The 24,863-nt window shown below is 48.1% G+C and overlaps 1 protein-coding gene across 1 annotated transcript in view; it reads right to left on the minus strand.

Moving 5' to 3' along the window:
- The window catches only part of LOC123751613 (sodium-coupled monocarboxylate transporter 1), a 251,420-nt gene that overhangs the window by 156,947 nt on the left and 69,610 nt on the right, over positions 1-24,863 (minus strand). Inside the window, 1 exon segment of the mRNA XM_069317457.1 lies at positions 8,401-8,619. Within this exon segment, the coding sequence (XP_069173558.1) occupies positions 8,401-8,619 (219 nt within the window).

Here is a 24,863-nt window from a genome sequence, read left to right on the forward strand (position 1 = left end):
TCTAGGAATTATCTAATGATCAGAAATTCTCAGTTTCCCTCTTTACTATAAAAGCAGTTGGTCCTTCGTAATTTAATTTACTACATTAATATTTAAATAATCAGATTCAAGCCCCAAATATCCCACACACCCCTTCTCACACAGGGGGTGGAATGGCCCAGAAAACAAAAGGCCGGCATTACGGAAAGAGATAAGGAAATTTTGAACATATATATCTTAGTAAACAGAGCTCAGCGGAAAGACGGCCCAAGACATGGTGGACTATCTGCAGAAGTGCAAGAAGATAGGAGACAAGATTCTCCCAGACCAAAAGGAAAAAATATTAAATGCAGACAAGAAATCCATGGTTTATTCAGAGATGAAAGCTAGCAAAGCAACTAAGTACAAGGGCGTGGAGAAACTATAGAAATAACAGGACATTAGAGAGCAGAGAAAGTTACCACAGTGAGTGGAATGAATACGTCAGGATGAAAAGAAAGGCAGAGCGACAATATAAAATGATATAGCCGAGCAAGGCAAAGACTCAACCTAATTTGCTGCACAGCCACACCAGGAGAGATATAACAGTGAAGGAACATGTAAGGAAATTGAGGATAGGGGCAGGTATATTCACTACAAACAACAAGGAGGTGTGCGAAGAACTTAGTAAGAAATTCCAGGAGATCTTCACAGTAGAGCAAGGAGAAGTCGCTGAGATACGCGAGGGAATATCTAACCAGACACCACTAGAGGAGTTTGAGATTACCAGTGAGGAGGTGAGGAAGCACCTGCAAGAATGGGATGTGACAAAGGTTATCATTCCCGGATGGAATCTCACCATGGATATTAAAGGAAGGAGCAGAAGCTCTGTGCCTGCCACTATCCATGGTGTACAACAAATCACTGGTAACAGGTGAACGGCCAAAAGATTGGAAGAAGCCAATGTAGTCCCAATATACATGAAGGGTGATAGGCAGGATGCACTAAACTATAGACCTCGGTAAAGAACTTTGAAAGAAAGAACTTTGTAAGACAACAGCAGCATGGATCCAGGTGTGAGAGTTTGTAGTTTTTAACTTGTGAGAAGTTTTGGAATAAATTATAATTGGTATAAGGAATTTTAGCTCGGAAAATTTCTAAGAACTTTCTTTATTCTTTAACCTTTATTCCTGTCGTGATATTCAACTTGGTCGCCTGAGGAAGGACTTGCTTAGCTAACACACCAGTGTAGTAACCAGCTCATTCCTCACTTTGGGACCATGTATGAACAATTGACTAGGCGCGAGCAAACGCCGAGACCCCAATGAAAATTGAAATCCCCCCCACTTAGGCCGCCGACCTTCGCCAATCGCCGAAGCGAATCTAACGAGTAGGTCACGGGCTCTCACAACAATAATTTATTGTTGTGTGGTGCCGTATATTTGATCCAAAGCTCAGAAAGTTAGTCTCAATGTTAGTCGAGTGTGAAGAACATTTGCATAACAATAATAATGTGTGGGGGTGTAACGAAAAGACAGTGTTAACCATAACAACTTAGTTTATTCAATAAAGTACTAACTACTACAACAAAACAAAAGAAATGTCAATGACGTTACTGGAAATCCTTCCTGTGACACTATCAATGACAGCTAGACACCAGCCCCTCGGACTGCATAATGAACTAACTCGAACATAAGCGTGACCACAGAGGAATCAACAAGCAAGCAAGAACTAACAGATCTATAATCACAATTACAACAAATGACACAGTAGGTTCTGAAATACGTCTCCAGTAACCTCCTAACTGTTCTACGCCTCAGTGCAGTCTACTCCTGCAACAGCGGTTGCAATGCAAACAAATCAGTAGTCTTCCAATGACAACAATAACTAATGGGTTCACTGGCAACTCCAGCACCCTTCCTCAAATTAATCCTTACGTTAACACTACGTCCCACGGACGATCAACAATCAATAACAATTGATTTACGTTAATAACCCAATAAGATTTACGTTAATTACAAGGTAACATTTACGTTAAATTAACAACTCTTACAACTGTCACTAGTAACGCGGAAATCAAACAACACTCTACCCGTCGAGCATTCAGTGAGAAAATCCCATTAATCCCTGTACTTCCAGACAGCTGATTAATCTCTACTAGTTACGTTAATTTACGTTAATCGGTTACTAATCACTCAGCGATGGTAAACTCTGATTTGCAATGTCCAAAGTGCTAAGAGAACGGTAATCACTCGTGATTACCTTTAGAGTAATTAATTACTATCCTCAAGATCAATAATTAAACAATTAAAATACGCAACCTTTCACACTGGCTCAGCAATTTACATTAAGGTATGAATTCCGTCTAAGCCTTCCATACTCAGACCAATTCAGGCGACTAATAACAGTAATTAGCCCCACGTTTACGTTATTATAAATGACGTTACTCCTCTCACGAGTCAATCCAATGCCGGTACTTCCGGGCAGATAACGACGTTACGTTAATGGAACAATGTAGCCTTCGTGTGAGTCGATCAAACAAGGATCGAGATTAATTACTTTGACTTCCTGAAACACGTCAATCACCCGGCCCACTGACCGTTAATTACGACAGACAATACTCTAATTCTTATCTGGCTGATGGCTAGGCTCCTCGAGACTACCGTAGCTGCTTACAGGAAAGTAAATTAACCCAAACGCATTCTACGTTACTCAAATTGTCAAAGAACAAATTCTCTTAAAGCAATGGGCGTTCCCTTGGTTACGTTATATTAATTGCCTCGCAATCACCTCACTGAATACTGGACTTCGATGTCCTACCAGATAACCAGGAGAATATATGTATATCCAAGTACTCGTCTACAGCCGAGTTCCCCCACGACAATGACAAATCACACTAACAAATCACAGTGATTTACGTTACAATCCGGTTGCTATGACAATACTGCAGAACCTAGTAAAATAACCTACAGGACATGAACCCTCTAGAACACTGCCCCACAATGGTTTTACTAAACTGCAATCACATACGGTGATTGCTCAACACTAGCAACAATCACCATCAAATAACAACCCCCTTTGCAATAACACACACGGCAAGTACTCCAATTTCCAAATATTAGAACCCTGCACACACTTACTTACTGCTGCAAAGGACCCCTAGAACATAGGTCAATATATTGCAATCACCACACAGTAAAGAACACATTAACACTGGGCACCGTGACACTACGATTATATATATATATAATCACCGCTGACACATGTAGCCTACAGCTATCAAACGTTATTGGGAACACTAAGGAGAATCTCACACTCCTTAAATCACATGGGTGAGTGATTTATCGGTCACGCATGCCGATAAACACTCGAGAGTTACGTTACTCGACAGAGCGGGGGCGGTCTCTCTAGACGGCCTCGTCACTCACCAAACCTCACCAAAATTACGTTAATTAATACTGCAACCACAATATATATATTTATATAAATCACACTTGTCACGGCCCTGGGAACACTACAAGAAATTTAAGCCACACTGTGGCACACTCCACAATAATCATTGCCAGGAATCACTGGCGTTACACATACCTGAGAGCTCAGTGTTGGAATTCCACACCTGCAAGACCACACATGGAAATGATATCACTCCGTCCCACGGACGATCAAAAATGATTACCACAATGAAATAAAAGAATTTATTACATGGACATCCTCTCAGTCCTTGGCTAATCTATGTATATTCTGTGTTCCCGTGTGTACCCACACACTTACACACACTGTACGTCTGTGTACACTTAAGTCCCTCTGGACTGACAAGATGACAACACAGGTGATTAATCTCCTCGCCCACAATTCACTCCACCTGAACAGGTGCTGCGTGACAATGTGACGGAACACTTGACCTCGAATTCAAGCTTTAGAGACTACTAATCACCGAAATACACACATAGGTACTTACTCATTCACACTGCCGGCTTTACACACCATTCCCATACATCAGGCACCCCGCTATAGGTGGCTGGCTCGCTCCGGGTGGCGTAGGCGGCGGTAGTTCCTGACCGTAGTACTTATACGGAAAATTGGCGCACACTCGAACCCCTCCCACTCAACACGGCCGAGTTCGCACCCTCGACTCCCCGGTGAAGTGAAGCGTTCATACCCAGGTGACGCGCACAACGATAGCGTCTCACACCAACATGGGAAATTGCCTTAACACTGACACGAATTTCCCCGTTCCCATCGACTGCTACAGAGCACTAGCAAGTCTAATCATCACTGGTATGGGATCTACGAGTCTGTTGCTGCTCGTATGCACATTCCCCCACGATCCCAGATCACTGTACCTCTACCCCCTGCATACAATAATGTCTTAAACCCCTCCAAGCGACGACTTCGGCCGGATTCTGTGACGACCGATGTCGTAGGTGAAGCAGGAAGCATCAGCAGTTGTAGTCCAGCCACCACGACGCCCTATACATCAATTTGGCCGAATTGAGTACAGGAACGTCTTGACAAGGTGGCGGCTGAGTTCAGAATGATGCTCACACCGGCTCTTCCCGCGTCCTTCTCGAAATAACCAACGAGAGGAAGGCATACAGCGGCCTACCCCTCTCATCCAATCAGCGACGGTGTAGCATAGCCCCTAGGGCAGCTCCAAGATGGCCGACCAACATGGCGGCTCAAGATGTTTACTAAGATGGCGGCTGTCTCCATGACAACCACTCAAGTGGCCAGCGAGCGTGGGGCCCCACATGTTTCACCCCACGCCTGCGGCCTAGGCGTTCGCGCGCAAAGCTGAGCCTAGCCTCATGCCATACAATGAGATGATGCTATCAGCTCTAGCACTGTCCACAGACATGCCACCCCGGCCAGGGTAACATTTATGGACTGCTGATGACTGGGGCTCTCACATGAGCCCAAACACTAGATGTTTCGGTTGCTGGTACAAAACTTAAGTCCGCCCACTTAACAAGTGCACTTAACAAGTGTACTGGCTCCCACAGGCATAAGAGCACTATTGTAAGTGAGCTGGTGAACCACCTCCTCACACCAGGGATGGCAAATCATGCCTCACAGGATTAACTGAATTCTATGACCAGGCAACACAAATCAAACAAGGTAGAGACGGCTGGTCAGACTGCATATTTTTGGATTGTCAGAAAGCCTTTGACACAGTATCACATAAGAGACTAGTGCACAAGCTTGAAATGAAGGCGGGAGTGAAAGGAAAGGTACTCCACTGGATTACGGAGTACGTAAGCAACAGAAGACAGACAGTCACTGTGAGGGGTGAGGTCTCAGATTGGCGAGGTGTCACCAGCGGAGTCCCACAGGGTTCAGTCCTTGGACCTATACTGTTTCTGATTTCTGTAAATGATCTCCCAGAGGGAATAAAATCGTTCCTCTCATTGGAAGATAGGATTATAGGAGGATAGGATTATAGGTGGATTAAGACAGAGGAAGATAGTATGAGGCTATAAGATGACCTAGACAAACTGAGTGAATGGTTCAACAAATGACTGCTAAAGTTCAACCCGAGTAAGGGAAGGGGAAGGGAACTATCGGGAGTGCGCCAAGCCATTACGACTATATAGCACTAGGAAGGGGTCAGGATAAGGATTTGGGATGGGAAGGAGGGAAGGAATGGTGCCCAACCACTTGGATGGTCGGGGATTGAACGCCGACCTGCATGAAGCGAGACCATCGCTCTACCATCCAACCCAAATGGTTGGACTCAACCCGAGTAGGAGAAAGGTAATAAAACTAAGCGATGGAAACAGGCGGCCAAACACAGGATAACGAATGGGAGATGAAGTCCTTCACGAAACGGACAGAGAGAAAGATCTAGGAGTTAATATAACACCAAACCTGTCTCCTGATGGCCACAAAAAAAAAGAAAAACATCTGAGGCATATACTAGGTTGGCTAGCATCAGAACTGCCTTCAGAAACCTGTGTAAAGAATCCTTCAGAACCTTGTACACCACATATGTAAGACCAATCCTGGAGTATGCGGCCGCAGCATGGAGCCCGTACCTTGTCAAGCATAAAACGAAGCTGGAAAAAGTTCAGAGGTATGCCACTAGACTAGTCCCAGAACTAAGAGGCATGAGTTAAGAGGAAAGACTGCGAGAAATGCACCTTACGACATTGGAAGTCAAAAGAGTAAAGAGAGAGATGATCGCTACTTGCAAAATTCCCAGAGGAATTGACACGGTAGATAAGGGTAAACTGTTTAACACGGGGAGGGGCGGGACGCAAACTATTCGCAAACAAACGCAAACCTTAGGAAATTCTCCTAAGGTTTCAAAACGTCATGAGAACCGTTACGTGAAGGTGTCCTCTCCTGACCCAACAGCCTAAGCCAGAGGACCCAAAACAGAAAACGAGACAGTACATCATTTTCGTGAGTTGATGCCATTTTCAATTACGTTGTTGTTTATCCTGAGAGCGAATGTGAGCGAGAACGACGTAGTTAGTAAGAGATGAGTTGTGTTGGCGACGTGGCTGAGCCGGCATACAGAGAGGCAGGAGGGCGCTAGCGGCTAAGTCTCCGGACAACACCTCACTCTGTTGAGCCGGCATACAGAGAGGCAGGAGGGCGCGAGCAGCTAAGTCTCCGGACAACACCTCACTCTGTTGAGCCGGCATACAGAGAGGCAGGAGGGCGCTAGCGGCTAAGTCTCCGGACAACACCTCACTCTGTTGAGCCGGCATACAGAGAGGCAGGAGGGCGCGAGCGGCTAAGTCTCCGGACAACACCTCACTCTGTTGAGCCGGCATACAGAGAGGCAGGAGGGCGCGAGCAGCTAAGTCTCCGGACAACACCTCACTCTGTTGAGCCGGCATACAGAGAGGCAGGAGGGCGCTAGCGGCTAAGTCTCCGGACAACACGTCACTCTGTTGAGCCGGCATACAGAGAGGCAGGAGGGCGCGAGCGGCTAAGTCTCCGGACAACACCTCACTCTGTTGACCCGGCATACAGAGAGGCAGGAGGGCGCTAGCGGCTAAGTCTCCGGACAACACCTCACTCTGTTGAGCCGGCATACAGAGAGGCAGGAGGGCGCGAGCGGCTAAGTCTCCGGACAACACCTCACTCTGTTGAGCCGGCATACAGAGAGGCAGGAGGGCGCGAGCGGCTAAGTCTCCGGACAACACCTCACTCTGTTGAGCCGGCATACAGAGAGGCAGGAGGGCGCGAGCGGCTAAGTCTCCGGACAACACCTCACTCTGTTGAGCCGGCATACAGAGAGGCAGGAGGGCGCGAGCGGCTAAGTCTCCGGACAACACCTCACTCTGTTGAGCCGGCATACAGAGAGGCAGGAGGGCGCGAGCGGCTAAGTCTCCGGACAACACCTCACTCTGTTGAGCCGGCATACAGAGAGGCAGGAGGGCGCGAGCGGCTAAGTCTCCGGACAACACCTCACTCTGTTGAGCCGGCATACAGAGAGGCAGGAGGGCGCGAGCGGCTAAGTCTCCGGACAACACCTCACTCTGTTGAGCCGGCATACAGAGAGGCAGGAGGGCGCTAGCGGCTAAGTCTCCGGACAACACCTCACTCTGTTGAGCCGGCATACAGAGAGGCAGGAGGGCGCTAGCGGCTAAGTCTCCGGACAACACCTCACTCTGTTGAGCCGGCATACAGAGAGGCAGGAGGGCGCTAGCGGCTAAGTCTCCGGACAACACCTCACTCTGTTGAGCCGGCATACAGAGAGGCAGGAGGGCGCTAGCGGCTAAGTCTCCGGACAACACCTCACTCTGTTGAGCCGGCATACAGAGAGGCAGGAGGGCGCTAGCGGCTAAGTCTCCGGACAACACCTCACTCTGTAAACCTCAACAATCAACCAAGGAGTCATCCATCCATCAATCAATCTATCAAGTGTCGAATTCACGATGCACTTGTACTTTTGTTCAGCCGCTTCTGCACTTCTCTAATTTATTATTATTATTATTATTATTTCATTTCCCTGGACTCTAGGAGACTCGAACTGTGGACCAAAAGCGTGTGAGGCCGACGTTCTATCGACTGAGCTATGTGCAGTTTTAATAAAGGAAAGATTCCAGCAGCAACTACTGCTGTCATGCGGGGATTGTCGACTTTCCCTGACTCCTACTGAACTCAGAGTAATTACTGACCCACCCAGACGCCATATAAACTGTCATCCACACTTCCCTGGGAAGTGTGGATGTGTAGAGTTCCACGGAAGTGTGGATGGCAAATTATTATTATTGTTATTGTTAGTTATTATTATTATTATTATTATTATTATTATTATTATTATTATTATTATTATTATTATAGTATTATTGTTATTATTATTGAGAAAGTCGCTTGAGAAAAGCAGTTTTCTCCTAGCTATATCCCGCTATTGCTATTTCCTTGTGTATTATTATTATTAACACAGCCACGAGGAAGTGCGGGATGTGAGGCGGGAGGACTGACCTGAGAACACCACCGTACACAGCCGCCACAAATATCCCAGGAACACCAGTGAGGTGGTCCAGCTTATCCATCACCAGGTACGGTAAGATCTGGTCAGGTTTCTCTATCCTGCCAAGAGTGAGCGGGTCACATTCCTTGTAGGTGGCATAGGCAACCAGACCGGAGAAGTAGAATGTTGACCATATTGCACACAGACCCACAACGAAGGCAATGCAAACTCTGAAAAGACCAAAAGAATATGATATAAATTTTGACAAGTGGATCTGAATGAACCTTCATGGCAGCTCAAAGAAGGTAATATATTTTCAGTTTTATCAGTTTTACATTCTCACTTGCACTTTTACTGTTATCTATTCGTTCTCCATGTAATTATGTTCAGGATCTCTCTAGATTAAAGTAAATATATTGATTTGAATATGACCGAACTTGTTTTCAAATACTTTGAAAAATGATTAATTTAAACTATGCTTGATCAAGTAATAATTAAACTTTGTAGAAAAGACATTTACATGAGTTTGAAATTTTAAACAAGTTTACCAAATTATGCCTTAAATGTAACTATATATATTGTTTGTTAACAACAAACGATTATTTGCAGTATAATATCATACTCGTCACTAAACACTGATAATTTGTATTTTCTTTTATATTTTCACAAATCTGGGGATTAAATATACGTTCTTATAGACTTGTAAGTATCGGACAATACTTGATATATTTAATTAAAGTTGGATTTGTGAAAGAATTGAACATAATCCACAAAGATGATCGGTCCAATTTTATCATAATATAGTAATTTAAAAGATCTCTATGATACACACACACACACAGATGTAAACTGGAACAGTACCGATTGTTTCCTCGGATTGTACACTGTCGCAGACTACCTCGGACTGTACACTGACGCAGACTACCTCGGACTGTACACTGTCGCAGACTACCTCGGACTGTACACTGTCGCAGACTACCTCGGACTGTACACTGGCGCAGACTACCTCGGACTGTACACTGGCGCAGACTACCTCGGACTGTACACTGGCGTAGACTACCTCGGACTGTACACTGGCGCAGACTACCTCGGACTGTACACTGGCGCAGACTACCTCGGACTGTACACTGGCGCAGACTACCTCGGACTGTACACTGGCGCAGACTACCTCGGATTGTACACTGTCGCAGACTACCTCGGACTGTACACTGATGCAGACTACCTCGGACTGTACACTGACGCAGACTACCTCGGACTGTACACTGACGCAGACTACCTCGCACTGAACACTGGCGCAGACTACCTCGGACTGTACACTGACGCAGACTACCTCGCACTGAACACTGACGCAGACTACCTCGCACTGAACATTGGCGCAGACTACCTTGGACTGTACACTGACGCAGACTACCTCTGACTCTACACTGTCGCAGACTACCTCGCACTGAACACTGACGCAGACTACCTCGCACTGTACACTGACGCAGACTACCTCGCACTGAACACTGACGCAGACTACCTCGCACTGTACACTGACGCAGACTACCTCGCACTGAACACTGACGCAGACTACCTCGCACTGAACACTGACGCAGACTACCTCGCACTGAACACTGACGCAGACTACCTCGGACTGTACACTGACGCAGACTACCTCGCACTGAACACTGACGCAGACTACCTCGCACTGTACACTGACGCAGACTACCTCGCACTGAACACTGACGCAGACTACCTCGCACTGAACACTGACGCAGACTACCTCGCACTGAACACTGACGCAGACTACCTCGCACTGAACACTGACGCAGACTACCTCGCACTGTACACTGACGCAGACTACCTCGCACTGAACACTGACGCAGACTACCTCGCACTGAACACTGTCGCAGACTATCTCGCACTGTACACTGTCGCAGACTACCTACAGTGTACAGGGGCCTCGTAGCCTGGTGGATAGCGCGCAGGACTCGTAATTCTGTGGCACGGGTTCGATTCCCGCACGAGGCAGAAGCAAATGGGCAAAAGTTTCTTTCACCCTGAATGCCCCTGTTACCTAGCAGTAAATAGGTACCTGGGAGTTAGTCAGCTGTCACGGGCTGCTTCCTGGGGGTGGAGGCCTGGTCGAGGACCGGGCCGCGGGGACACTAAAAAAAGCCCCGAAATCATCTCAAGATAACCTTGCACTGTACACTGTCGCAGACTACCTCTGACTGTACACTGTCGCAGACTACCTCTGACTGTACACTGTCGCAGACTACCTCTGACTGTACACTGTCGCAGACTACCTCTGACTGTACACTGTCGCAGACTACCTCTGACTGTACACTGTCGCAGACTACCTCTGACTGTACACTGTCGCAGACTACCTCTGACTGTACACTGACGCAGACTACCTCTGACTGTACACTGACGCAGACTACCTCTGACTGTACACTGTCACAGACTACCTCTGACTGTACACTGACGCAGACTACCTCGGACTGTACACTGTCGCAGACTACCTCTGACTGTACACTGACGCAGACTACCTCGGACTGTACACTGACGCAGACTACCTCGGACTGTACACTGACGCAGACTACCTCTGACTGTACACTGACGCAGACTACCTCGGACTGTACACTGACGCAGACTACCTCGGACTGTACACTGACGCAGACTACCTCGGACTGTACACTGTCGCAGACTACCTCGCACTGAACACTGACGCAGACTACCTCGGACTGTACACTGACGCAGACTACCTCGCACTGTACACCGACGCAGACTACCTCGCACTGTACACTGACGCAGACTACCTCGGACTGTACACTGACGCAGACTACCTCTGACTGTACACTGACGCAGACTACCTCTGACTGTACACTGACGCAGACTACCTCGCACTGTACACTGACGCAGACTACCTCGGACTGTACACTTACACAGACTACCTCGCACTGTACACTGACGCAGACTACCTCTGACTGTACACTGACGCAGACTACCTCGGACTGTACACTGACGCAGACTACCTCGGACTGTACACTGACGCAGATTACCTCGGACTGTACACTGACGCAGACTACCTCGGTCTGTACACTGACGCAGACTACCTCGGACTGTACACTGACGCAGACTACCTCGGACTGTACACTGACGCAGACTACCTCGCACTGAACACTGTCGCAGACTACCTCTGACTGTACACTGACGCAGACTACCTCGGACTGTACACTGACGCAGACTACCTCGGACTGTACACTGACGCAGATTACCTCGCACTGTACACTGACGCAGACTACCTCTGACTGTACACTGACGCAGACTACCTCGGACTGTACACTGTCGCAGACTACCTCTGACTGTACACTGACGCAGACTACCTCGGACTGTACACTGACGCAGACTACCTCGGACTGTACACTGACGCAGACTACCTCTGACTGTACACTGACGCAGACTACCTCGGACTGTACACTGACGCAGACTACCTCTGACTGTACACTGACGCAGACTACCTCGCACTGTACACTGACGCAGACTACCTCTGACTGAACACTGACGCAGACTACCTCTGACTGAACACTGACGCAGACTACCTCGGACTGTACACTGACGCATACTACCTCGGACTGTACACTGACGCAGACTACCTCGGACTGTACACTGACGCAGACTACCTCGCACTGAACACTGTCGCAGACTACCTCTGACTGTACACTGACGCAGACTACCTCGGACTGTACACTGACGCAGACTACCTCGGACTGTACACTGACGCAGATTACCTCGGACTGTACACTGACGCAGACTACCTCGGTCTGTACACTGACGCAGACTACCTCGGACTGTACACTGACGCAGACTACCTCGGACTGAACACTGACGCAGACTACCTCGGACTGTACACTGACGCAGACTACCTCGGACTGTACACTGACGCAGACTACCTCGGACTGAACACTGACGCAGACTACCTCTGACTGTACACTGACGCAGACTACCTCGCACTGAACACTGACGCAGACTACCTCGGACTGTACACTGACGCAGACTACCTCGGACTGTACACTGACGCAGACTACCTCGGACTGAACACTGACGCAGACTACCTCGGACTGTACACTGACGCAGACTACCTCGGACTGTACACTGACGCAGACTACCTCGCACTGTACACTGACGCAGACTACCTCGCACTGTACACTGACGCAGACTACCTCGGACTGTACACTGTCGCAGACTACCTCGCACTGAACACTGACGCAGACTACCTCTGACTGAACACTGACGCAGACTACCTCGGACTGAACACTGACGCAGACTACCTCGGACTGTACACTGACGCAGACTACCTAGCACTGTACACTGACGCAGACTACCTCGGACTGTACACTGACGCAGACTACCTCGGACTGTACACTGACGCAGACTACCTCGGACTGTACACTGACGCAGACTACCTCGCAATGTACACTGGCGCAGACTACCTCGGACTGTACACTGACGCAGACTACCTCGCACTGTACACTGACGCAGACTACCTCGGACTGTACACTGACGCAGACTACCTCGGACTGTACACTGTCGCAGACTACCTCTGACTGTACACTGTCGCAGACTACCTCTGACTGTACACTGACGCAGACTACCTCGGACTGTACACTGACGCAGACTACCTCGGACTGTACACTGACGCAGACTACCTCGGACTGTACACTGACGCAGACTACCTCGGACTGTACACTGTCGCAGACTACCTCGGACTGTACACTGTCGCAGACTACCTCGGACTGTACACTGTCGCAGACTACCACGGACTGTACACTGTCGCAGACTACCTCGGACTGTACACTGACGCAGACTACTTCGGACTGTACACTGACGCAGACTACCTCGGAATGTACACTGACGCAGACTACCTCGGACTGTACACTGTCGCAGACTACCTCGGACTGTACACTGACGCAGATTACCTCGGACTGTACACTGACGCAGACTACCTCGGTCTGTACACTGACGCAGACTACCTCGGACTGTACACTGACGCAGACTACCTCGGACTGTACACTGACGCAGACTACCTCGCACTGAACACTGTCGCAGACTACCTCTGACTGTACACTGACGCAGACTACCTCGGACTGTACACTGACGCAGACTACCTCGGACTGTACACTGACGCAGATTACCTCGCACTGTACACTGACGCAGACTACCTCTGACTGTACACTGACGCAGACTACCTCGGACTGTACACTGTCGCAGACTACCTCTGACTGTACACTGACGCAGACTACCTCGGACTGTACACTGACGCAGACTACCTCGGACTGTACACTGACGCAGACTACCTCTGACTGTACACTGACGCAGACTACCTCGGACTGTACACTGACGCAGACTACCTCTGACTGTACACTGACGCAGACTACCTCGCACTGTACACTGACGCAGACTACCTCTGACTGAACACTGACGCAGACTACCTCTGACTGAACACTGACGCAGACTACCTCGGACTGTACACTGACGCATACTACCTCGGACTGTACACTGACGCAGACTACCTCGGACTGTACACTGACGCAGACTACCTCGCACTGAACACTGTCGCAGACTACCTCTGACTGTACACTGACGCAGACTACCTCGGACTGTACACTGACGCAGACTACCTCGGACTGTACACTGACGCAGATTACCTCGGACTGTACACTGACGCAGACTACCTCGGTCTGTACACTGACGCAGACTACCTCGGACTGTACACTGACGCAGACTACCTCGGACTGAACACTGACGCAGACTACCTCGGACTGTACACTGACGCAGACTACCTCGGACTGTACACTGACGCAGACTACCTCGGACTGAACACTGACGCAGACTACCTCTGACTGTACACTGACGCAGACTACCTCGCACTGAACACTGACGCAGACTACCTCGGACTGTACACTGACGCAGACTACCTCGGACTGTACACTGACGCAGACTACCTCGGACTGAACACTGACGCAGACTACCTCGGACTGTACACTGACGCAGACTACCTCGGACTGTACACTGACGCAGACTACCTCGCACTGTACACTGACGCAGACTACCTCGCACTGTACACTGACGCAGACTACCTCGGACTGTACACTGTCGCAGACTACCTCGCACTGAACACTGACGCAGACTACCTCTGACTGAACACTGACGCAGACTACCTCGGACTGAACACTGACGCAGACTACCTCGGACTGTACACTGACGCAGACTACCTAGCACTGTACACTGACGCAGACTACCTCGGACTGTACACTGACGCAGACTACCTCGGACTGTACACTGACGCAGACTACCTCGGACTGTACACTGACGCAGACTACCTCGCAATGTACACTGGCGCAGACTACCTCGGACTGTACACTGACGCAGACTACCTCGCACTGTACACTGACGCAGACTACCTCGGACTGTACACTGACGCAGACTACCTCGGACTGTACACTGTCGCAGACTACCTCTGACTGTACACTGTCGCAGACTACCTCTGACTGTACACTGACGCAGACTACCTCGGACTGTACACTGACGCAGACTACCTCGGACTGTACACTGACGCAGACTACCTCGGACTGTACACTGACGCAGACTACCTCGGACTGTACACTGTCGCAGACTACCTCGGACTGTACACTGTCGCAGACTACCTCGGACTGTACACTGTCGCAGACTACCACGGACTGTACACTGTCGCAGACTACCTCGGACTGTACACTGACGCAGACTACTTCGGACTGTACACTGACGCAGACTACCTCGGAATGTACACTGACGCAGACTACCTCGGACTGTACACTGTCGCAGACTACCACGGACTGTACACTGTCGCAGAGTACCTCGGACTGTACACTGACGCAGACTACTTCGGACTGTACACTGACGCAGACTGCCTCGGACTGTACACTGTCGCAGACTACCTCGGACTGTACACTGTCGCAGACTACCTCGGACTGTACACTGTCGCAGACTACCTCGGACTGTACACTGTCGCAGACTACCTCGGACTGTACACTGTCGCAGACTACCTCGGACTGTACACTGACGCAGACTACCTCGGACTGTACACTGGCGCAGACTACCTCGCACTGTACACTGGCGCAGACTACCTCGGACTGTACACTGTCGCAGACTACCTCGGACTGTACACTGGCGCAGACTACCTCGCACTGTACACTGGCGCAGACTACCTCGGACTGTACACTGTCGCAGACTACCTCGGACTGTACACTGGCGCAGACTACCTCGCACTGTACACTGGCGCAGACTACCTCGGACTGTACACTGTCGCAGACTACCTCGGACTGTACACTGTCGCAGACTACCTCGGACTGTACACTGACGCAGACTACCTCGGACTGTACACTGTCGCAGACTACCTCGGACTGTACACTGTCGCAGACTACCTCGGACTGTACACTGTCGCAGACTACCTCGCACTGAACACTGAGGAAGACCACTGTGGGAAATTTCCATATCATATACAGACTCTAATGTAACTCCCAAAAGATGTTGTCAATTTACATTAGTTAGTCATCAAAGGATTACAGAGAATGGTAAAGGCCGTTTTATTAGCTGTCGTCACAAAATTAATCTAACTAATGTTACTGTTAAAAATTCTCAAGTCTACGAGCTGGTAACACGATAAATGAACCTACTAAATTAAACATATATAATAAACTGTAAGATTTGACCACAAACCATTTCTTCCTTCCGAATCTTGAATATACGCTACCTAGGAGGGAGAGGAACCAGCCATTGAAAACAGAGGCACGGTTAAAGGCCGTTATGGTGAAACTTCAAGCCAACAGGAAGGCCTCCCTTGACAATGAAACTTAACAATCATGTCCCAGAGAGCAACGTTAACCACATTAGTCACCAACTGTTGCAATATTAAGTGAAGTGCCAGCTCGGTTAACCATTGGACAAGATTACTTGGCCAATTATTTTCTGTATTGGATAAATCGTTAGGGTGCATGGAAGTGTTGTGTGCTAGAATGTGGTAGTGCCATAGTGTGGTCCTGCCAGAGTGTGGTGGTGCCAGAGTGTGGTGGTGCCAGAGTGTGGTGGTGCCAGAGTGTGGTAGTGCCAGAGTGTGGTGGTGCCAGAGTGTGGTGGTGCCAGAGTGTGGTGGTGCCAGTGTGGTGGTGCCAGAGTGTGGTAGTGCCAGAGTGTGGTAGTGCCAGAGTGTGGTGGTGCCAGAGTGTGGTAGTGCCAGAGTGTGGTGGTGCCAGAGTGTGGTGGTGCCAGAGTGTGGTGGTGCCAGAGTGTGGTGGTGCCAGAGTGTGGTAGTGCCAGAGTGTGGTGGTGCCAGAGTGTGGTGGTGCCAGAGTGTGGTAGTGCCAGAGTGTGGTGGTGCCAGAGTGTGGTGGTGCCAGAGTGTGGTAGTGCCAGAGTGTGGTGGTGCCAGAGTGTGGTAGTGCCAGAGTGTGGTAGTGCCAGAGTGTGGTGGTGCCAGAGTGTGGTAGTGCCAGAGTGTGGTGGTGTCAGAGTGTGGTGGTGCCAGAGTGTGGTGATGCCAGAGTGTTGTGGTGCCAGAGTGTGGTAGTGCCAGAGTGTGGTGGTGCCAGAGTGTGGTGGTGCCAGAGTGTGGTAGTGCCAGAGTGTGGTGGTGGTGCCAGAGTGTGGTGGTGCCAGAGTGTGGTGGTGCCAGAGTGTGGTGGTGCCAGAGTGTGGTGGTGCCAGAATGTGGTGGTGCCAGAGTGTGGTGGTGCCAGAGTGTGGTGGTGCCAGAGTGTGGTAGTGCCAGAGTGTGGTGGTGCCAGAGTGTGGTGGTGCCAGAGTGTGGTAGTGCCAGAGTGTGGTGGTGCCAGAGTGTGGTGGTGCCAGAGTGTGGTAGTGCCAGAGTGTGGTGGTGCCAGAGTGTGGTGGTGCCAGAGTGTGGTGGTGCCAGAGTGTGGTGGTGCCAGAGTGTGGTGGTGCCAGAGTGTGGTGGTGCCAGAGTGTGGTGGTGCCAGAGTGTGGTGGTGCCAGAGTGTGGTGGTGCCAGAGTGTGGTGGTGCCAGAGTGTGGTGGTGCCAGAGTGTGGTGGTGCCAGAGTGTGGTGGTGCCAGAGTGTGGTGGTGCCAGAGTGTGGTGGTGCCAGAGTGTGGTGGTGCCAGAGTGTGGTAGTGCCAGAGTGTGGTGGTGCCAGAGTGTGGTAGTGCCAGAGTGTGGTGGTGCCAGAGTGTGGTGGTGCCAGAGTGTGGTGGTGCCAGAGTGTGGTGGTGCCAGAGTGTGGTGGTTCCAGAGTGTGGTGGTGCCAGAGTGTAGTGGTGCCAGAGTGTGGTGGTGCCAAAGTGTGGTGGTGCCAGAGTGTGGTGGTGCCAGAGTGTGGTGGTTCCAGAGTGTGGTGGTGCCAGAGTGTAGTGGTGCCAGAGTGTGGTGGCGCCAGAGTGTGGTGGTGCCAGAGTGTGGTGGTGCCAGAGTGTGGTGGTGCCAGAGTGTGGTGGTGCCAGAGTGTAGTGGTGCCAGAGTGTGGTGGCGCCAGAGTGTGGTGGTGCCAGAGTGTGGTGGTGCCAGAGTGTAGTGGTGCCAGAGTGTGGTGGTGCCAGAGTGTGGTGGTGCCAGAGTGTGGTGGTGCCAGAGTGTGGTGGTGCCAGAGTGTGGTAGTGCCAGAGTGTGGTGGTGCCAGAGTGTGGTAGTGCCAGAGTGTGGTGGTGCCAGTGTGTGGTAGTGTAGCACTGTAAAAGTGTTTGGTTTAGTTGTATTTAATACATACATAGAGGTACATGAGTCACAGACAGGGATTTGAGAAGGCGCCAGCTTGGTCGGCCTGAGTTTCACACCTCTAAGAGTTAATGACCCCAAGTGACCTGAGGTCAGATCATGCGAATTTCACCTTGCTTCCGCTAATCTTATAATTGTAGCCTGTTAGCCTTCAAACATGCCGACGTTTAAGGAGTGGCTTGGTAGAGAGCCGGAGGCTATTTACTTGTGGGCGGAGTTAGCTACTAGGTTCCCCAATATATACTCGGAGAGCTATCGATTCGAGAGCATTAACAAGACAGACAGAACGGCAGTCAGCAGAGCAGAGAAGACGGCCCTAGCATGGAGGCTGTCGGCCGGCAGGGCGGGACAGTCTCTGCTCAACTATAGACCCCCCCCCCCATCTCTATCCAGCGATAGGCAGACACTTGGTGAGTTGAACATTAAGGTGACTTGGTCGTGTTTTACAAGTGTTGTGTGATGATCAGGGGCAGTCAGTTGTAGTGTTCTCAGATTTTTGGAGGATGACTCACTTTACATATATAGATCTTGAACATTGCTTAAATTTGATAGTTATCATGTGAAATATAATTGCATTTATTATTTAAATGGACTTTATTTTGTTCCCTAGAGATTTTGAGTTGAGGTGAGAAAGCCTCTGTGATTACTGGTTTCATGGTTTAGAATGAGTACATGATAAAGATGGGACATACTAATAATGACCTCTTGATAACATCTTTTGTGAATATTTGTGATACAGACAAGTTCCATTCCTTGTCTTGTATGTGATGATCTAGAATGGATGGTGGCAGCATTTCGTCTTCTACTATCTACTCTTCTACTTCTACTCTCCTACTTCTACCTATCTACACCTCTCCCTCCACCCCTTTCTAAACTCTCACTTACTACTAATGACCCTCCTCGCTCCTCCCTACCTCTCACCCCAAACCCTCACTAATTACTTCACTATTCATTTCTTTCCTTTCGTTTTCTCTTATACGTTTGTGGCAGTGAAATGTATTCTAGAATTCTCTCTAGAGTTTCGGGTAACTGGTAACTGGGGAGCCGGTCGGCCGAGCGGACAGCACGGGGGACTTGTGATCCTGGGTTCGATCCCAGGCGCCGGTGAGAAACAATGGGCAGAGTTTCTTTCACCCTATGCCCCTGTTACCTAGCAGTAAATTAGGTACCTGGGTGTTAGTCAGCTGTCACGGGCTGCTTCCTGGGGGTGGAGGCCTGGTCTAGGACCGGGCCGCGGGGACACTAAAAAAGCCCCGAAATCATCTCAAGATAACCTCAAGATAACTGATCAAGTTACGGCACCTTGTAGTCTTAGCACCTAGGTAGTCAAATACCTAGGTTACAAGGTGTTGAACGAGAGAGGTTGCCTTAGGATCTCTAGAGGTGCTCTAGAATAGTTAGCTAACTGAGGACGGGATAACGGACTAGAGAGAGCTGTTTCCCCCGGCCTCGTTAGTTAACTGGGGGGTGGAATAATGGACAAGATAGAGCTATTTTCCCCCACCCCCCGTTACAATGTTGGCAGCGGTGTTGAACAATGTTGTAGGTAGTTGGTGTTCTTTTAACATTGTTCAGTCCCACGTGTCTTTTTGCCGCTCAGGCGCTATCAGGGAGATCTTGACAGGTGTTTTACTTTCGCGATTTAGCGAGTTTTTCAGGTTAGGAGATAGTGATTCTCTGGCGTTGTGTTTAGTGAGTTTGTGAGTTTTGTGAAGTTCAGGGAATGTTCACCAGAACTTGCGTGTGAATGATTTATGTTAGTGATAAGATTTGGCAATTTTGGAACTTAGCGGTTGGTGGGTAGTGGAGGTCACCTGAGTGTGACAGGTGACCTCGCATGTCCCACGGGGACACCCAGCCACCGCTGGTCTCCAGGTCAGTTGGGGAGTGGCAGGTGTAGTTCTTAAGTAGTTTTAAGTGGTGGTTCTGCTCAGATTATTGCGATCGATTGTTTTACTCCATTTGAACGCAATTTTTTTTTTTTATTTATTTATAAAAGTACAATATACACAATAAAAAAGATACAAAGCCAAGTAAAACAAAGTAAAGAACCCAAAGAACTCTTAAGACAACAAACATTATACAGAACAAATGCAAGAGCATGAAGACTTTTTTCCTTTTTTTTTTTTTTTTTTTTTGTACAAGCATACAACATAAAAAAGAAATCCAATCATGCATAACACAAGATCCACATGAGTAACACAGAGAACACAAAGGCTCACACAGAGCAGCTACACATAATAAGCCAGCGGCAGGAAAAAAATAAATAAATTAAAATAACACAAGGGAAAAATTACATGAAGCATGATGGATAAAAGTACCCATAAGGGCCACACACACAAGGCAGAAGCCCACATAACCAGGAGCACAGCACCGGAGCACGCAGGAACCGGTGGAACAAATGAAAAGACACATACACATACACACCACAACACAAGGACCTACGCACACAGGAGTCGGACCCAACAAAACGCCCACACAAATAAACAGGAGGAAACACCAGAATGCACGGGAACTGGGAAACAAGGTCCAGAACCACAGCCAAACACACACAAAAAAAACAGCGGAACACGCAGGATCCGGCAAAGGAACACAAAACACACTCAAACCCAAACAACAAGGACACACACACAAGGAGCAACACAAAAGCACAGCGCAGGCAAACACACACAACGCACTGCCGAGGAAGCCCTCAGGGGGCAGGGGGAATACCCACAACCCAAACGCCCAAATGACCCAAGAAGCCCTCCCCCCCAAATCCATCGACACCACACCAATACACTAATCAAACCCCCGACCCCCCCACCAACCCCAAAGTATCACCCTAAACATACGCGTCAGTGAACCAATCAGCAAACCTCACCGGAAAAGCACGCCGCAACCACCACCATATGAAACGCAAACGCCCCCGCAGAAAACCCAGAATCCGGCGAACCCCATAGCCCTCCAAACGCCCAACCCACACGCAAAACACATAATCCGCAATCAAGACACTCAGAGTGTTCCGAAGCCGCCCGGAGCCCTGAGGAAACGAAAGAAACAGGAACCATAAAACATCCCCCCGAAACCCGAGCCCACAGAACACCGCAATCACATCATGCAACCAAGCAACTAAACCCTGTACCTTCTCACAAAAATAAAACACATGTAACTGCGTCTCAACCAATCCACAATGTGCACATGTCGCGGAAGAACGCAACCCAAGCATACACAAACGATCATTCGACGGCAAGGACTCATGCAGCATCCGAAAGAGAAACTCCCACTGCTGCGGAGCCAAATGCCGCCCACCCAAGACCGACCAAATCCCCCCCACAATCCCAGCATGGAAACAAACCCTCAACCCGATGGCTCACACGACGAAGGAGAACCCCATAAACCCCCGACACGACAGGGACAAAAACCCTGGAACACAACAGAGCTTCCGCAGAATCCCAACTGCCCACGAATACACAGCAGGTGTACAAAAGGCGACCTCACACCCAGCCCCTAACTCAAGCAAATAGCTAAACCGAACTGAACAGAAATAAATCCCAAGCGTACCGAGGCCCCCACCCACCCCCAAATACTGACGCAACGACACCCAAAACAAAGCCAATGCCTTGGTAAAAACATCAGGGATGCCAACACCCCCCTCCTCCACCCGCAAAACCATGGAGGAGCGACGAACCGGATGATACTTCCCACACCACACATACCGATAGACTCTGCACTCCAACCTATGAGCACGCCGCCGATCCAGGGGGAAGCACTGAGCCAAAAACCACACCCTCGAAAGAACTTGGTGTGGGAACCGACCTGTGAGATTTATATTTATTTAATTTATATGAATTTATATTTACGTTAATTTATATACTTCGATAGCAATTTGTATAATGTTACGTGGACTGTATTTCTGCAATAATCTCAATCTCACAAATCGATCCTCTACACATTAGGGGGGGTTTATATTTATATATATGCAGCCAATCAAACTACAGTATTAACTACATACATTGAAAAGGTTCCTTATCTTATAGTACAGCAGGTTAGTCCACCAGGTATAACTAGGGTGTAGACACCAAATTATCCTCTTTGAGGTAGCTTCCATCACCCAGTAACTGGTGCACAAAATCTTACTTCCTCGTCTTGACCTGTCAAAAGGGCGCTAGCTGTAAAGCCAGATTCTATATATGACAAGCTATATCAGAGAAAACTGTACATGGAACATTGACGACCTGGCTTAATTACCTTTAGTTTGAGGCTTCCACGTGCTCTAACCGGGTCACCCTATATAATGACATTAATGGCCATAAATGAAAGATACATGGGTTTCGGAAAGAACACTTAACTTGATTTGTAGACAGCGTGTTGATAATGGTACACTTCTGGTTTCCATAACACTACGTCCAAGTAAAATTAACAGGAGCCGTATTTGCTCCTGTGAGCCTCTGGTCTAGTATAAACAATGGCTGTTTAACACTCCATACTATTGACGCCTGGCCGACATTGTCCAGATATGATAGGAGCCAAATTTGCTCCACACGTCTCGGAGGTGACACAACAATGGCTGCCCTCCTTCCTCCCCTGACGCCTGGCTTACATTGTCCAGATGTCCAAAGGTGATAGAAGGGTCACATTTACTCTACTTTAATATTGATAATTAAGTTAATTTATATAAGATGTTTTTATGATGGTAAAGTCCAAAGACTAATGTATTTAAGAATAATTCCCACCATAATAGGTGGTGAATTATAATAGTATGTGGTGATGATGTCCCGTTTTCTTTAGACGGTAATTCCACTACAAGTTACGTTTTCTATGGTTAACTTGTTTATACAACACAGCTATTATCTGTCTGTATGATATATTAAATGGTGTCGGATTTTCCGACATAATTCCCCAGGGGGCTGCTCACGGGTCGAAGTCCTATTTAGAACAGACGAACACCGATACTCCTCCTTCGAATTATTAGATTAATTTGATGTTAGTAGTTAGTAATCACACATTTGTGCGTCTGTTCGTACAGGACGGATGTCCCGTACTAGAGTTGCAGGGGTTAGAAGTCTAATGCGATTTCATTTCCCTGTCAACTCTTGAAAGGCTAATATTCAAGCCTAATACATATTATTTAACCCAGAAGACTGGATGTGATCAAGTACTACAGTCAAGTATGATTCAGGGACTGCAGTGAGATCAGTGACCTTAGATATAACTTGAAGTTTGTTCAGGTAACTGGTCACTGATATATAAACACTGAGGCCCATGGAATACATCTTGATTAAATAATAAATGTATCAAATCAGTCATCAGATTTATTGGGGTTTAATTTAGTTAATTGATTCAGAAGATTGAATAGCTCATCATTAAAGTAAAGTATGGTTCTGAGACTGCAGTGGGTTCAGTGACATTCGTCGCAGTGACTTGTAGCTGTTTTAGGCTACTGTTCACAGATTTGCCACTGAGGCCTCATGAACTCATCTCCAGCTTTAAATGATGATACTAACATCAACCTCTGTTGGTATAGTCAGCTGTAATCTCCTTAGTATAATGCTACTGGAGAAATATAATCAGCTGACAAATTTAGATTGCTACTGGTATTGTTTATCTGCAGGCATAGGTCTCCTCAGGCTTGATACTGGGCCTGAGAGTAATTTACCTCCTGCAGAGTTTAACATGGTTATGCCCTGATATTTAGTAGGGCTACCAATGAATTGATGGTAGTAGTCTGTCCCCACAAGGACAGCCATTTGGCATTTGATTTGCTCAAATTTACCTGCAGCTGCTTGATAATAGCTTTCCAGGTCAGCATAATCAACTTGAGATTGTTGTGACAAATCTTCACATTTCTTGATCTGTCTTGTTAAGTGGCCTTTAAGACCTGCAAGGGTTCTTTTCATTCTCCCTGCATTATCCATACTGGCTCGTTGGTGAAGCCTTGTGGGACTTGTACTTGGGCTGCTCATAATACTGAACAAACACTAATGGTAGCCTAGGGTAAAATCTGCACTCACTAGGCAATAATCCTACCTCTACTAGAGGTTAGCACTTAAAATTAATACACATTATATATATATACAATCATACACACTAATGATTTGAGTGATAAACCAGTGTCATGGAAGTACCTTTAGGTTAGCTCTTCTATATCACCCTAGGATGGTAGAGACACTAATTAATCACTCAAAGGTGTAATGATCATAAGTAAATTATTATATATACAACTCAACTCGAGTTGATAAAAATTACACCCAAAATAGGGTCAGCACCATTCATTAATGGTGTTAGGTTGATCAACATAGTACAACTGACTATGGTAATAATGGGACTAGGATGAGCAATAATAGTTCAACTAGTCAATGTTTAATATCCTACCCTGTTGTGGGTTGGCAATTAGTAAATATTATACTGTGATCACTAGTGCAATATATATTAAATGATTCTCTATTTTGGAGAAATAATATACACAATTATTGATAATAGCCTCTTAATTAGCCTCTATGAAACTTCTAATATTATCTAGAAGTATTAAATATTATTAGTGACCTCGCGAAATAAAGTCCACAAAATTCGTAGATAATCTCTCGCGAAATTTAACACCACAAAATCCGTGAACAATCTCGCGAAGACACAGTCACTAATATGGCTGGCTTCTATGTTAGCGCTGTCATTTCACGGAATAACAAGCCACCAAATCTGTGGGTGTACATGAAACCGCTGATGAGGCAGATCTGAACTGAGCGGGGCT

This window comes from Procambarus clarkii, chromosome 87 (assembly GCF_040958095.1).
Source record: "Procambarus clarkii isolate CNS0578487 chromosome 87, FALCON_Pclarkii_2.0, whole genome shotgun sequence".
Lineage (NCBI taxonomy): Eukaryota > Metazoa > Arthropoda > Malacostraca > Decapoda > Cambaridae > Procambarus > Procambarus clarkii.